This window comes from Bombina bombina, chromosome 10 (genome assembly GCF_027579735.1).
Source record: "Bombina bombina isolate aBomBom1 chromosome 10, aBomBom1.pri, whole genome shotgun sequence".
NCBI lineage: Eukaryota > Metazoa > Chordata > Amphibia > Anura > Bombinatoridae > Bombina > Bombina bombina.
Genome location: NC_069508.1, coordinates 144,975,126 through 144,990,944, shown reverse-complemented (window position 1 = coordinate 144,990,944; position 15,819 = coordinate 144,975,126). Strand labels below are relative to the sequence as shown.

The following is a 15,819-nucleotide window of genomic DNA, read 5'->3' as shown; positions in this document are numbered from 1 at the left end:
ACATGCATGGATTTTTTTCTGGATAAATAGAACTGTGCACATGAATAAGGAATTGGAAGGAGAGGGCTTAGCTGGCACACCCACACAGTAAACAGGCAAAAAAAGGAGTTTTGTAGATGACTCAATGGTGCTAGTTTGATATGCTTGCTTTAGAATATATGTTTCTTTCATGTAATTAGCAAGAGTCCATGAGCTAGTGACGTATGGGATATACATTCCTACCAGGAGGGGCAAAGTTTCCCAAACCTCAAAATGCCTATAAATACACCCCTCACCACACCCACAATTCAGTTTTACAAACTTTGCCTCCGATGGAGGTGGTGAAGTAAGTTTGTGCTAGATTCTACGTTGATATGCGCTCCGCAGCAAGTTGGAGCCCGGTTTTCCTCTCAGCGTGCAGTGAATGTCAGAGGGATGTGAGGAGAGTATTGCCTATTTGAATGCAGTGATCTCCTTCTACGGGGTCTATTTCATAGGTTCTCTGTTATCGGTCGTAGAGATTCATCTCTTACCTCCCTTTTCAGATCGACGATATACTCTTATATATACCATTACCTCTGCTGATTCTCGTTTCAGTACTGGTTTGGCTATCTGCTATATGTAGATGAGTGTCCTGGGGTAAGTAAGTCTTATTTTCTGTGACACTCCAAGCTATGGTTGGGCACTTTGTTTATAAAGTTCTAAATATATGTATTCAAACATTTATTTGCCTTGACTCAGAATGTTCAACTTTCCTTATTTTCAGACAGTCAGTTTCATATTTGGGATTTGATTTGACCATTTTTTCTTACCTTAAAATTTGACTTTTTCCCTGTGGGCTGTTAGGCTCGCGGGGGCTGAAAATGCTTCATTTTATTGCGTCATTCTTGGCGCGGACTTTTTTGGCGCAAAAATTCTATTTCCGTTTCCGGCGTCATACGTGTCGCCGGAAGTTGCGTCATTCTTTGACGTTATTTCGCGCCAAAAATGTCGGCGTTCCGGATGTGGCGTCATTTTTGGCGCCAAAAAGCATTTAGGCGCCAAATAATGTGGGCGTCGCTTTTGTCTCCACATTATTTAAGTCTCATTTTTTATTGCTTCTGGTTGCTAGAAGCTTGTTCTTTGGCATTTTTTCCCATTCCTGAAACTGTCATTTAAGGAATCTGATCAATTTTGCTTTATATGTTGTTTTTTCTCTTACATATTGCAAGATGTCTCACGTTGCATCTGAGCCAGAAGATACTACAGGAAAATCGCTGTCAAGTGCTGAATCTACCAAAGCTAAGTGTATCTGCTGTAAACTTTTGGTAGCTATTTCTCCAGCTGTTGTTTGTATTGATTGTCATGACAAACTTGTTAAAGCAGATAATATTTCCTTTAGTAAAGTACCATTGCCTGTTGCAGTTCCCTCAACATCTAAGGTGCAGAATGTTCCTGATAATATAAGAGTTTTTGTTTCTGAATCCATAAAGAAGGCTATGTCTGTTATTTCTCCTTCTAGTAAACGTAAAAAATCTTTTAAAACTTCTCTCCCTACAGATGAATTTTTAAATGAACATCATCATTCTGATTCTGATGACTCCTCTGGTTCAGAGGATTCTGTCTCTGAGGTTGATGCTGATAAATCTTCATATTTATTTAAAATGGAATTTATTCGTTCTTTACTTAAAGAAGTTCTAATTGCTTTAGAAATAGAGGATTCTGGTCCTCTTGATACTAATTCTAAACGTTTAGATAAGGTATTTAAAGCTCCTGTGATTATTCCAGAAGTTTTTCCTGTTCCTAATGCTATTTCTGCAGTAATTTCCAAAGAATGGGATAAATTGGGTAATTCATTTACTCCTTCTAAACGTTTTAAGCATTTATATCCTGTGCTGTCTGACAGATTAGAATTTTGGGACAAAATCCCTAAAGTTGATGGGGCTATTTCTACCCTTGCTAAACGTACTACTATTCCTACGTCAGATGGTACTTCGTTTAAGGATCCTCTAGATAGGAAAATTGAGTCCTTTCTAAGAAAAGCTTATCTGTGTTCAGGTAATCTTCTTAGACCTGCTATATCTTTGGCTGATGTTGCTGCAGCTTCAACTTTTTGGTTGGAAACTTTAGCGCAACAAGTAACACATCGTGATTCTCATGACATTATTATTCTTCTTCAGCATGCTAATAATTTTATCTGTGATGCCATTTTTGATATTATCAGAGTTGATGTCAGGTTTATGTCTCTAGCTATTTTAGCTAGAAGAGCTTTATGGCTTAAAACTTGGAATGCTGATATGGCTTCTAAATCAACTTTACTTTCTATTTCTTTCCAGGGTAACAAATTATTTGGTTCTCAGTTGGATTCCATCATTTCAACTGTTACTGGTGGGAAAGGAACTTTTTTACCACAGGATAAAAAATCTAAAGGTAAAAGCAGAGCTAATAATCGTTTTCGTTCCTTTCGTTTCAACAAAGAACAAAAGCCTGATCCTTCATCCTCAGGAGCAGTTTCAGTTTGGAAACCATCTCCAGTCTGGAATAAATCCAAGCCAGCTAGAAAGGCAAAGCCTGCTTCTAAGTCCACATGAAGGTGCGGCCCTCATTCCAGCTCAGCTGGTAGGGGGCAGGTTACATTTTTTCAAGGAAATTTGGATCAATTCTGTTCACAATCTTTGGATTCAGAACATTGTTTCAGAAGGGTACAGAATTGGTTTCAAGATAAGACCTCCTGCAAAGAGATTTTTTCTTTCCCGTGTCCCAGTAAATCCAGTAAAAGCTCAAGCATTTCTGAAATGTGTTTCAGATCTAGAGTTGACTGGAGTAATTATGCCAGTTCAGGAACAGGGGATGGGGTTTTATTCAAATCTCTTCATTGTACCAAAGAAGGAGAATTCCTTCAGACCAGTTCTGGATCTAAAAATATTGAATCGTTATGTAAGGATACCAACGTTCAAAATGGTAACTGTAAGGACTATCTTGCCTTTTGTTCAGCAAGGGAATTATATGTCCACAATAGATTTACAGGATGCATATCTGCATATTCCGATTCATCCAGATCATTTTCAGTTCCTGAGATTCTCTTTTCTGGACAAGCATTACCAGTTTGTGGCTCTGCCGTTTGGCCTAGCTACAGCTCCAAGAATTTTTACAAAGGTTCTCGGTGCCCTTCTGTCTGTAATCAGAGAACAGGGTATTGTGGTATTTCCTTATTTGGACGATATCTTGGTACTTGCTCAGTCTTTACATTTAGCAGAATCTCATACGAATCGACTTGTGTTGTTTCTTCAAGATCATGGTTGGAGGATCAATTTACCAAAAAGTTCTTTGATTCCTCAGACAAGGGTAACCTTTCTGGGTTTCCAGATGGATTCAGTGTCCATGACTCTGTCTTTAACAGACAAGAGACGTCTAAAATTGATTGCAGCTTGTCAAAACCTTCAGTCACAATCATTCCCTTCGGTAGCCTTATGCATGGAAATTCTAGGTCTTATGACTGCTGCATCGGACGCGATCCCCTTTGCTCGTTTTCACATGCGACCTCTTCAGCTCTGTATGCTGAAGCAATGGTGCAAGGATTACACGAAGATATCTCAAACAATATCTTTAAAACCGATTGTTCGGCACTCTCTAACATGGTGGACAGATCACCATCGTTTAATTCAGGGGGCTTCTTTTGTGCTTCCGACCTGGACTGTAATTTCAACAGATGCAAGTCTCACGGGTTGGGGAGCTGTGTGGGGATCTCTGACGGCACAGGGAGTTTGGGAATCTCAGGAGGTGAGATTACCTATCAATGTCTTGGAACTCCGTGCAATTTTCAGAGCTCTTCAGTTTTGGCCTCTTCTGAAGAGAGAATCGTTCATTTGTTTTCAGACAGACAATGTCACAACTGTGGCATACATCAATCATCAAGGAGGGACTCACAGTCCTCTGGCTATGAAAGAAGTATCTCGAATTTTGGTTTGGGCGGAATCCAGTTCCTGTCTAATCTCTGCGGTTCATATCCCAGGTGTAGACAATTGGGAAGCGGATTATCTCAGTCGCCAAACGTTGCATCCGGGCGAATGGTCTCTTCACCCAGAGGTATTTCTTCAGATTGTTCAAATGTGGGAACTTCCAGAAATAGATCTGATGGCGTCCCATCTAAACAAGAAACTTCCCAGGTATCTGTCCAGATCCCGGGATCCTCAGGCGGAGGCAGTGGATGCATTATCACTTCCTTGGAAGTATCATCCTGCCTATATCTTTCCGCCTCTAGTTCTTCTTCCAAGAGTGATCTCCAAGATTCTGAAGGAATGCTCGTTTGTTCTGCTGGTAGCTCCAGCATGGCCTCACAGGTTTTGGTATGCGGATCTTGTCCGGATGGCCTCTTGCCAACCGTGGACTCTTCCGTTAAGACCAGACCTTCTGTCACAAGGTCCTTTTTTCCATCAGGATCTCAAATCCTTAAATTTAAAGGTATGGAGATTGAACGCTTGATTCTTGGTCAAAGAGGTTTCTCTGACTCTGTGATTAATACTATGTTACAGGCCCGTAAATCTGTATCTCGAGAGATATATTATAGAGTCTGGAAGACTTATATTTCTTGGTGTCTTTCTCATCATTTTTCTTGGCATTCTTTTAGAATACCGAGAATTTTACAGTTTCTTCAGGATGGTTTAGATAAGGGTTTGTCCGCAAGTTCTTTGAAAGGACAAATCTCTGCTCTTTCTGTTCTTTTTCACAGAAAGATTGCTATTCTTCCTGATATTCATTGTTTTGTTCAAGCTTTGGTTCGTATAAAACCTGTCATTAAGTCAATTTCTCCTCCTTGGAGTTTGAATTTGGTTCTGGGAGCTCTTCAAGCTCCTCCGTTTGAACCTATGCATTCATTGGACATTAAATTACTTTCTTGGAAAGTTTTGTTCCTTTTGGCCATCTCTTCTGCCAGAAGAGTTTCTGAATTATCTGCTCTTTCTTGTGAGTCTCCTTTTCTGATTTTTCATCAGGATAAGGCGGTGTTGCGAACTTCTTTTGAATTTTTACCTAAAGTTGTGAATTCCAACAACATTAGTAGAGAAATTGTGGTTCCTTCATTATGTCCTAATCCTAAGAATTCTAAGGAGAAATCGTTGCATTCTTTGGATGTTGTTAGAGCTTTGAAATATTATGTTGAAGCTACGAAATCTTTCCGTAAGACTTCTAGTCTATTTGTTATCTTTTCCGGTTCTAGAAAAGGCCAGAAAGCTTCTGCCATTTCTTTGGCATCTTGGTTGAAATCTTTAATTCATCTTGCCTATGTTGAGTCTGGTAAAATTCCGCCTCAGAGAATTACAGCTCATTCTACTAGGTCAGTATCTACTTCCTGGGCGTTTAGGAATGAAGCTTCGGTTGACCAGATCTGCAAAGCAGCAACTTGGTCCTCTTTGCATACTTTTACTAAATTCTACCATTTTGATGTATTTTCTTCTTCTGAAGCAGTTTTTGGTAGAAAAGTACTTCAGGCAGCGGTTTCAGTTTGAATCTTCTGCTTATGTTTTTCGTTAAACTTTATTTTGGGTGTGGATTATTTTCAGCAGGAATTGGCTGTCTTTATTTTATCCCTCCCTCTCTAGTGACTCTTGTGTGGAAAGATCCACATCTTGGGTAGTCATTATCCCATACGTCACTAGCTCATGGACTCTTGCTAATTACATGAAAGAAAACATAATTTATGTAAGAACTTACCTGATAAATTCATTTCTTTCATATTAGCAAGAGTCCATGAGGCCCGCCCTTTTTTTGTGGTGGTTATGATTTTGTATAAAGCACAATTATTCCAATTCCTTATTTTATATGCTTTCGCACTTTTTTATCACCCCACTTCTTGGCTATTCGTTAAACTGAATTGTGGGTGTGGTGAGGGGTGTATTTATAGGCATTTTGAGGTTTGGGAAACTTTGCCCCTCCTGGTAGGAATGTATATCCCATACGTCACTAGCTCATGGACTCTTGCTAATATGAAAGAAATTAATTTATCAGGTAAGTTCTTACATAAATTATGTTTTTGTCTAGAATTTTTATTTTGTAGTGTTTGTCATTGTTATATATAAATCGTATCATGTACATCATTGTTAACTTTTTTGTTTTGTTTTTGTTTTGTTTTTTTAATGAAGACGTTCAAGGAGTAGATCAAGACGAAGATCCCACTCAAAGTCTAGAAGTAGGCGGAGATCAAAGAGTCCTCGGAGAAGAAGATCCCACTCTAGAGAGAGAAGCCGTCGTAGGTCTAGGAGTAAGTCTAGGTAAGCATCTTTAGATGACCTTCCTTTTTTCTTTCATATAGGCGATGAGTGCACAATCTATTACTCCTAGGAACTACTTTTCCTGCCACTAGGAGGAGGCAAAGATTTCCAAACCAAAGAGCTCTGTATAAGCCCTCCCACCTCCTATAGTAATCAGTATTGTCTTTGCCTCCACTAGAGGTAGGTGAAAATGAAGATGTGCAAGAAATGTTATTTTAGCGTTTCCTGGTTTGGAACCTGGAGTTCCCCTCTTCAGTACTGACTTAGTCATGCGGGACTTATTTGGAGTATTAGGCATTATAGATTCTTTATCCTTTTAAAGGGATAAGGATATTCCTTTCTGACATTTAGTGCAGGAAACTTCCTTTGCACTTATTTGTCTTTTATTCTTACTCCAGGACATGCTTAAACCTTCTTCTGATAACATTCTCAGTACTAGGTTTAAGTTTTTTGAGGTAAGTTTGTTTTAGCCATTCGGAATGCTCTTGGCCAGCTTATTGGTGCTTGTTTCCTTAGCACATATACTTGTGATAATATAGGGATCCTGGATGCTGCAGTCACTAATTTATGTAGCGGTTGGGCTGCTGGGTCTATGTTAGACCTGGTTTCCACTTAAACTACAATGCTTGTCAGGGGGATATATTTGGGGTATGGTTTGAGTCTATGGTTTCATGGGAAATCTTTCATAAACCCTCTAATCGGTTGCAGGGACACGTCTTCTGACTCTTTATGGATCTATAATATACTCCTTTTTCCATAACCTGCGGATATGTTTCAGTACTGGTTTTGCTGCTTGTTTGTGAGTGTTTATTGAATAGTTCTGTTTATTCCTATCTGCAATTTTGAAGATTATAGAAGTGTATATATAATATACTGGGAGGAGGGGGGGGGGGTGTGATTCAAGAAATGTTTATACACTATAGTTATAGCTTTACATTGATTTCCCTTACTGTATGATTATGCAGATAGGTTTATATTTTATTACAGTTCATTTTATGCATTTGCACTTTATGTATTATCATATACTCATTTTTGTTTTTTTACTAGGCATTTGGTTCAATATTGTTTAGGGGATCTTAATTGTCCCTTATCAGGTTATTTTTGTGCAGACTTTTATTTGTGGTCTTTTTCTTAAATGGAAAGAGTCCACAGCTGCTTTCATTACTTTTGGGAAATAAGAACCTGGCCACCAGGAGGAGACAAAGATACCCCAGCCAAAGGCTTAAATACTCCTCCCACTCCCCTCATCCCCCAGTCATTCTTTGCCTTTCGTCCCAGAAGGTTGGCAGAGAAATGTCAGAATTTATTTTTTTTTTTGTCTCTTATGGAGGGTAGTACTCTTCGGCATGGGAAAGGAGTTTTAAATAATCCTGTCAGTCTCTCAGTGAGGGCTTGGATGAAAGTTAGTCAGGAGATGCAGGGAGAGTCTTTCTGTGAAACCATCCCGACTCAGATTAACAGCTCAAGCAATCGGCGTTGTCTAACTTTGCTCCGCTGCCTGCTTTCTTCTCTCAAGTCCATGGCGGGGGCAATGCTACTATCCGTCACACTTGAAGGGCTGTGTTCCTGTTCCACGGCGTAGATTCCTGTAAGATCGTTTCATTTTACTTTATGAATGTACTATAATATGAATGTTTTCCCGAGAGGCTACCACCTTAACTTAACATAGGGGTCTCAGTGAGTCTCCTTTAGTATCTTGGAATCAAGGGTTAATATCTCCTGAGGGGGGTTATTGACCGGGGGGGGGGGGGGGGGGTTATAATCATGTTTCTGATTCAACCTGCTTATCTGTGATGTTTATTGGGCTCTTGGTTTGAAACATTGAGGCCTTTGGAAGTGACGCAACCTTTTGATTGGACGCGCTTTTTTTTTTTTTTACCGGAAGTTGCAGCACGTTTCTGCTTCCACATGATGTTGGCTATTATTCATCTGCAGAGTCCAGACGTTTATTTGCGATTGTGTGAGCTTAGTGTTGAGAACTATCCTGTTAGCTCAGTCTGCTAGGATATAGTTTTACCTTTCGACTAGCTCCCTAGATTTACAGAAGATAGTTTACACTTCGGGCTCTGAGTGCTTCTACTTCCTCGCAAGTATCCTCTGTGTTGTCCTGATACAGACTCTGTGTTCTCAGCTCAGGGTTTTTCTCCTGGGTCTGTTACACATTTTTTGTGGTTGAATACTTTAGTATTCTATTTTCTGACGCTGTAAGGACTTTGCCTTCAGTTGCATTTCAGTGCGTGCAGGATGTTGGAGAGAAGAATTTTTTGTCACTGTGCCCGGTCTTATTCCGGGTTTCGCTTGGTATGGGCGTGGCCTCCTTTTCTCGGTTTGGGCCCATTGGGGTCTTTGTGAGCTGGGCTCACTATTGGAGGTTCTCCTTTGCCTTGTCCCCTTAAGGGTTTAGGCTGGTGTCCCCTTCATTAGTGTGGCGTGAGTGGTGGGGAACAGACTGTTGGGCGACGGTCTTTCCTTGAGGACTGTTGGCTCAGTCGAGTCTGTTTTGCGGTCTCTAGTTTGGATTCTGGTCTAGCTGCAAGTCAGTGTCCTTAGGGCTTTTCCTTTAAGATTTTTCTCGGCTTCGGACGAAGCAGGGTTCTTTTATTGGGTTAAGGTTCAGGCCCGGTGCCCTCAGTATGGTCCGCCTATTGTATCTTTCCGTCTTGGCATTCAGTGTCATCTATAGCTTGGGTATTGGTTTCCCAAAAGTAATGAATGCAGCTGTGGACTCTTTCCATTTAAGAAGAAAAACATAAATTATGCTTACCTGATAATTTCGTCCTCTTCTGATGGAAAGAGTCCACAGCTCCCCACCTGTAATTTTATGTGGGGCGTCATGATTTTTCTTCTGGCACCTTTCACCCTTACATTTCTCTGCTGTTCCTTGTTCCTCGGCAGAATGACTGGGGGATGAGGTGAGTGGGAGGAGTATTTAAGCCTTTGGCTGGGGTGTCTTTGCCCTCTCCTGGTGGCCTGGTTCTTATTTCCCAAAAGTAATGAATGCAGCTGTGGACTCTTTCCATTAGAAGAAAAGGAAATTATCAGGTAAGCATAATTTATGTTTATATCTGAATCATGAAAATTTAATATAACCTGAGTGTCCCTTTAAACTGTTTGGGGCAGGTTATTACTCCCAGGACTTTATTTAGCAAATAGGGCCTATCCGGAGATGTGCCTGTTAATGCCGCCATGATGAGGAGGTGTTTTTAACAGGGGGTTTAGCTGCCCGGGAACGATACACCCACGATGGGCGGAGCTTTGCTGCGCGATTTGCGTGCCTTTTCACATAGCCCTAATTGTTAAATCGAAATCTTCTTCTGTTTGTCACGCAGCAGAGTTACTGCTTTTCATTCCCCGGATGCTTTTGATCATATTAGGGTCCCAATCCGGTTGCAAGTCACCTTAGCAGCCTTCACTGAAGTCTAGGGATCGTTTTAATTTTAGCAGTATTCCAAACGCTATGCAGTTCGTTTTATCTAAAGAGTGCATACAGTTGGTATAAGAACTCCCTAGTAATGTTAATACCATATCTTTTTAACATTTATAGTTACAGTACCTCTTGTTACGATATTTGAAAAATGTGAATAAAGAGGTTACATATTTTTTTATGTTTTGGTACCAAGATGGAACCAACTAAGGTGTTAAATGAGTCTTAAGCATTTAAATGGGCACCTCAGCAAAATATCTGTGTCAGTAGGTGCTACAATACTTGCTGGCTAATCTATCTCATTCATGCACGCAAATTAAAAAAAAAAAAAAAAGTTTAAAATTTAAAGAGGCAGTAACGTATTTTTTATATGTTAATTTTATTAACAGATTTTCAGTTGTTTGTTTAATTCATCCTTTGTGACTTAGGATGGTACAAGAGCACACAAAAAATCGAGGTTACCTCTTTTTTCTTAAAATTTAAAGAGACGGTAACGTTTTTTATGTGTAAATTTTTAGTAAAACTGCTACTAAGGTTTTTACTGTTTAGAAGTCTGTTGACAATGGTCAGTCTATACCACAATTTCTCCTATAGTGTCCCACAAAATATGGCCCACATGCAGTGCCCTGTGCTTCCTCTCTCACTCCTCTCGGAGTTACTCTACATTTCATGCATTTTACGTTCTTCCCACGTGGTAGAAATCATTACTAGAAGAATTATTTTCAATCATGTAGCGTGATTGATTCAGTAGTTGCTATTCCGAATGGTTCTTCCCTGTTGCCTGAAAGGGGAAGATACTTCGGGATTATCTGGGAGAGAATTTTCAGACTCGGATGAATATTTTATTTGCTCCTGAGGTTGGTTTTCTTCAGTTTTCTAGCTTGAATGTCTCCATTTGTTACTTTAGGAGGTTTTAGCTACTCTGGGAGACTCTGACGCTACTGGTGTACTCTTTCCTGGTGCGTCCAGTAAGTTATAAGGAATGGAAGAGTCCACATTTCCTATATTTGAAGAGATGTTTCCCATAGCCAACTCGGATAGAAATAGTTTTCAACTTAGCTAGGACGACTACTTTTCCCCTAGAGGATAGTTGGGTTTTTTTTTCACAGGTCCTATGGCCAAAAAATTAGAAAAAGGATGTACACCAGGGTTTTCAATGGCAACCAGCTGTGTATTTGGTTACCGTCATTAGTGCAACGGCATAATGGTTTGATGTGTTGTCTGATGCTACTAAGTCAGAAACTCCCCTGGATAAAATTCAGGATAGGATAAAAAGCTTTCATATTGGCTAATTCCTTTATTGCAAATTCTTCCCTTCAAGTTATCAAACTGGGAGCATAGGTTTCAGGTTTCTCTTCTCCAGCTCACAGAGCCTTATGGTTAGAGCCTTTTTCTACGGATGTATGCTCTAAGTCTAAGCTTTTAGCGATTCCTTACTAGGGGAAGACCTTGTTGGGCTATGGCTTGACGGAAATAATCTCTTGAAATTTAAAGATTTAAAAAAAATTCAAAGATATTGTTGACGAACGTTACTTTTATATGTTTTGACAATTCATGTTAAATAATATTTTATCAAGACCTGTGGTAAAAAAAAAAAAAAAGTGAAAAATAATGAGCAAAATTTTATACCCACGGATCCAACGGATGGCCATATATTTGATCTTATTCTGCCTATAGGACCCACTATATGTTAGCAAGTTTTTATTGATATTCTGTACCTATATATGATCTGTGTATTTATGTCGAAACGATTATGTTTATAGTTGATATTGCTCAATAAAAAAATTTGTTTTAAAAAAAAAAATATTAAAAATATCCTGCTGTTGAGTCAAAGACAGCATGAAGAACATGCCCCTGATCCTGGACCGGATCTTGTAGGGGGCAGACTTTCATTCTTCGCTTATGCTTGGGTTCGAGATGTTCAGGATCCCTGGGCAATAGAAATGGTGTCCCGGGGGTACAATTTCGAGTTCAAAAGTTTTCCTCTCAGAGGCAGTTTTCTGCTTTCAAAATTATCTGCAAATCAGACAAAAGGAGAGGCGTTCTTACACTTCGAGGGGAGTGATTGTTTCAGTTCCAATACAAGTACAGGGTCTTTTTTTTTGTTTGTTTTTTAATCCCAATCGGTTTGTGGTTCCCAAGAAAGGAGGGAACATTCAGACCACTTTTTAGATCTCAAAAGTCTAAACAAATTTCTTAGTGTACCATCCTTCAAGATGGAAACTATTTATTCCATTCTTTCCTTGATCCAAGAGGGTCAATTTATGACAACAGTGGATTTAAAGGACGCGTACCTTCATGTGCCATTCACAAGAATCGTCTCAAGTTCTAAGGTTTGTCTTTCTGGACAAAATCTTTCAGTTTGTGGCTCTTTCTTTCGGTCTTGCCACAGCTCTCAAAGTTTTCACAAAGGCTCTGCGATCACTGTTGGCGGTGCTCCGGTTATTTGGCATTGCAGTGGCGCCCTATATGGACGACTTCCTAGTCCAGGCGTCATCCTTACAGCAAGCAAGATTTCACACGAACATGGTGTTCCCTTCCCGCGATCTCACGGGTGGAAGGTAAATTTGGAAATCGGTTCCTTAGTCCCAAGCACAAGGGTAACTTTCTTGGGAACCATAATAGATTCCATATCAATGAATATTTTTCTGACAGAATGTCAGGAAATCAGATTATCGATACTTGCCTAGTCATTCAGTCCACTCCTTGGCCTTCAATGAATATTTTTCTGACAGAATGTCAGGAAATCAGAGATTATCGATACTTGCCTAGTCATTCAGTCCACTCCTCGGCCTTCAGTGGCTCAGTTCATGGAGGTAATCGGGCTGATGGTGGCGGCATTGGACAGCATCCTGTTTGCTCGGTTCCATTTCAGACCTCTGCAGTTAAGCATGCTCAGGCAATGGATCGGAGATATATATATATATATATATATATATATATATATATATATATATATATATATATATATTTTCTTCAATGGTGGTTGTCTCTGGATCATCTTTCCCAGGGAACCTGCTTTGGCAGACCATCTTGGGTGATTGTTGCAAGATGCCAGCCTTCTAGGTGGGGAGCAGTCTGGGGCTTCCTAAGGGCTCAGGGGGTTTGGACTCAGCCAGAGTCTGTTCTTTCTATAAACGTTCTGGAGCTGAGAGAGATCTACAATGTTCTTCTGGCCTGGCTTCAATTAGCCTCGTTCCAGTCGAACAAAATAACGTCAGTGACTTACATCAATCATCAGGGAGGAACGAGGAGTTCCTTAGCGATGACAGAGGTATCCAAAATAATTCAGTGGGCGAAGGCCCATTCTTGCCGTCTGTCGGCGATCCACGTCCCAGGGGTAGACAAGTGGGAGGCGGATTCCTGAGCAGGCAGACCTTTCATCCGGGGGAGTAAGAACTCCATCTGGAAGTGTGCTCCAGCTTTTTCCTCAGTTTGCTTTCTTCCTCGGGTCATTGCTCAAATCGAACAGGAGAGGGCATCGGTGATCCTCATAGCACCGGCTTAGCATCGCAGGATTTGGTATGCAGATTTGGGGGACATGTCATCTCTGCCACCTTGGAGACTTCCGTTGAGGAATATGCTTGGGGATTGAACGCTTAATATTATTCAAGAGAGGTTTTTTCTGGCTCGGTCATTGAGACCACGATTCAGGTTAGTAAGCCTGTCACTAGAAAAATTTATCGTAAGATATGGCGTAAATATCTCTTTTGATGTGAATCCATGGGCTACTCATGGAGTAGAGTTAGGATTCCTAGAATCTTGTCTTTTCTCCAAGAGGGTTTGTAGAAAGGTTTTATCGTCAAGTTTGCCTAAAGGGTCAACTCTCTGTCTTTATCTATTTTGTTACACAAACGTCTGGCAAATGTCCCAGATGTACAATCATTTTGTTAGGCCTTGGTCAGGATCAGGCCTGTGTTCAAACCAGTTACTCCTCCATGGAGTCTGAATTTAGTTCTCAGAGTCCTTCAAGGGGCTTCGTTTGAAGTTTTATTTCTTGTTACTATTTCTTCTGCTCGGAGAGTGTCAGAGCTCTCTGCATTACAGTATGAGTCTCCTTATCTTATTTTCCATTCAGATAAGGTAGTTTTACGTACTAAATTAGGATTTCTTCCTAAGGTTGTTTCTGATCGGAACATTAATTGGGAGATTGTTGTTCTTTTTGTCCTAATCCTTCTTCTCACAAGGAAAGACTTCTGCACAATTTGGACGTGGTCCGTTTTTAAAATTTTGCCTGCAGGCGACTAAGGACTGTCGTCAGTCTTCTTCTTTGTTCGTGGTTTTCTCAGGAAAACACAAGGAACAGAAAGCTACGGCTACTTATCATTCTTTTTGGGTATCATACGTTTTGCATATGAGACTGTTAGACAGCAGCCTCCTGGGAGAGTTTCGGCTCATTCCATGAGGGCTGTTGCTTCCTCATGGGCGTTCAAAGATGAAGCTTCTGTGGAACAGATTTGCGAGGCTGCAACTGGGTCCTCTCTTCACACTTCTTCAAAGGTCTTCGAATTTGGCACTTTTGCCTCTGCTGAGGCTGCTTTTGGGAGAAAGGTTCTTTAAGCAGTGGTGCCTTCCGTTTAGGTTCCCTGTCTTGTCCCTCCTGTATCATCTGTGTACTCTAGCTTGGGTATTGAATCCCATTAGTAATTAAGATGATCTGTGGACTCATCGTGTCTTAAAAAAAGAAAATGTATGCTTACCTGATAAATGTATTTCTTTTTTGACACGATGAGTCCATGGCCCGCCCTGTTCTTATAGACAGGTTGTTGGTTATTGTAAATTTCAGACACCTCTGCACCTTGGCTTTTCCTTTCTCTTCATAACTTCGGTCGAATGACTGGAGTGGGAGGGAAGGGAGGAGCTATATATAGCAGCTCTGATGTGGTGCTCTTTGCCTCCTCCTGCTGACCAGGAAGTGAATATCCCATTAGTAATTAAGATGATCCGTGGACTCATCGTGTCAAAAAAGAAATAAATTTATCAGGTAAGCATTAATTTTCTTTTGATGTTCTATTTTTGGTACATCCTTTTTTTACCATTTCCTCTATTTTGCTCTATTTTATTCTCACCTCTGTCAGCTTAGCTATACGTGACACTAATTACTATAGAGGTGGGAGGGTTTATAAAGAGTTCTGAGGTTTGGGTATATTTGCCTCCTCCTAGTGGCAGGAAAGGTAATTCACAGGAGTAATGGTTCGTGGACTCATCACCATGAAAGAAAGGAATTTTATTTCTTTTTTTTTTTTTTTTTTTTTTCTTCTTTGTTTATGGAACATTAAACTCAAAATTTAAATCTCATCCCATAGAAAGTTTTTTGCATTAAAAATGTAAAGATAAAAATACAGTTCTAGTTTTCCTCTAATTTAGATATACTTTTTTTTTTTACCAGTTCCACCAGAGTCTGGATTGTATAATTAATATTTATGTGCTGCAATTTGTCTGATCCTTATTTTATTCTAAACTGTGATCAGGTTAGATCAGTGCAGAAGCTCATTTTACATCTGACCCCTTACTAGCCATAGCAAACAAGAGGAGTTAAACACTCAATGGTTTCTGTTTACTGGGCATATATAAAAATTACTTTATTAGTGTCCAGAAAATCTGGCTGTGATATAACTTTATTACAAGAAACATAATTTTTCTTTCACATTTGTTGTAGCAGCACTTGGAATGATCTGGGTTATTTGTTTCTTTTCTCATTTCAGAGATAGAAATGCAATGTATGGGATCAATTCCTCTGCAAAACTTCAGGTCTTAATTTAAAGGGACAGTAAACACCTTGTAATATGACATTTATGTCTTGCTGTAGAATAACACATCAGCTACACAAACAAATTTTAATATCTTGTTTGTTGCAGTTGTATTTCAGTAGACAAATTCCACTGACCATTTGCCTTTTTTTAGAGGAGCTGATCAGGACTTGAGTCTGCAGACGACAAGGCTAACCGTAGTCATAATGTCACTTTAAAATGCTTTGTCGTGTTTTTTAAATTATCAGTTAACCCTGATCGGGTTAATTTGTCTACATCGGAACAATGTTCCGATGTAAGCAAATTGAAATCCTGCGATCATGCACGCGATTGCGAGATTTCAATGATGGGATCGGGTCAGAGGGGCGTCCCTATGACACTAAGCATGCCCTCCAGACCACAATCGCATCCAGGAAGCACC

At 40.0% G+C, this 15,819-nt stretch overlaps 1 protein-coding gene across 5 annotated transcripts in view; it reads left to right on the top strand.

Annotated features, from left to right (window-relative positions):
• SRSF11 (serine and arginine rich splicing factor 11) overlaps positions 1-15,819 on the top strand; it is a 110,972-nt gene that overhangs the window by 91,562 nt on the left and 3,591 nt on the right. For all 5 annotated transcript variants that reach the window (XM_053693363.1, XM_053693361.1, XM_053693362.1 and 2 more), the window contains one exon: positions 6,096-6,224. In XM_053693363.1, coding sequence (XP_053549338.1) covers positions 6,096-6,224 — 129 coding nt within the window. The remainder of the gene's footprint in view (positions 1-6,095; positions 6,225-15,819) is intronic.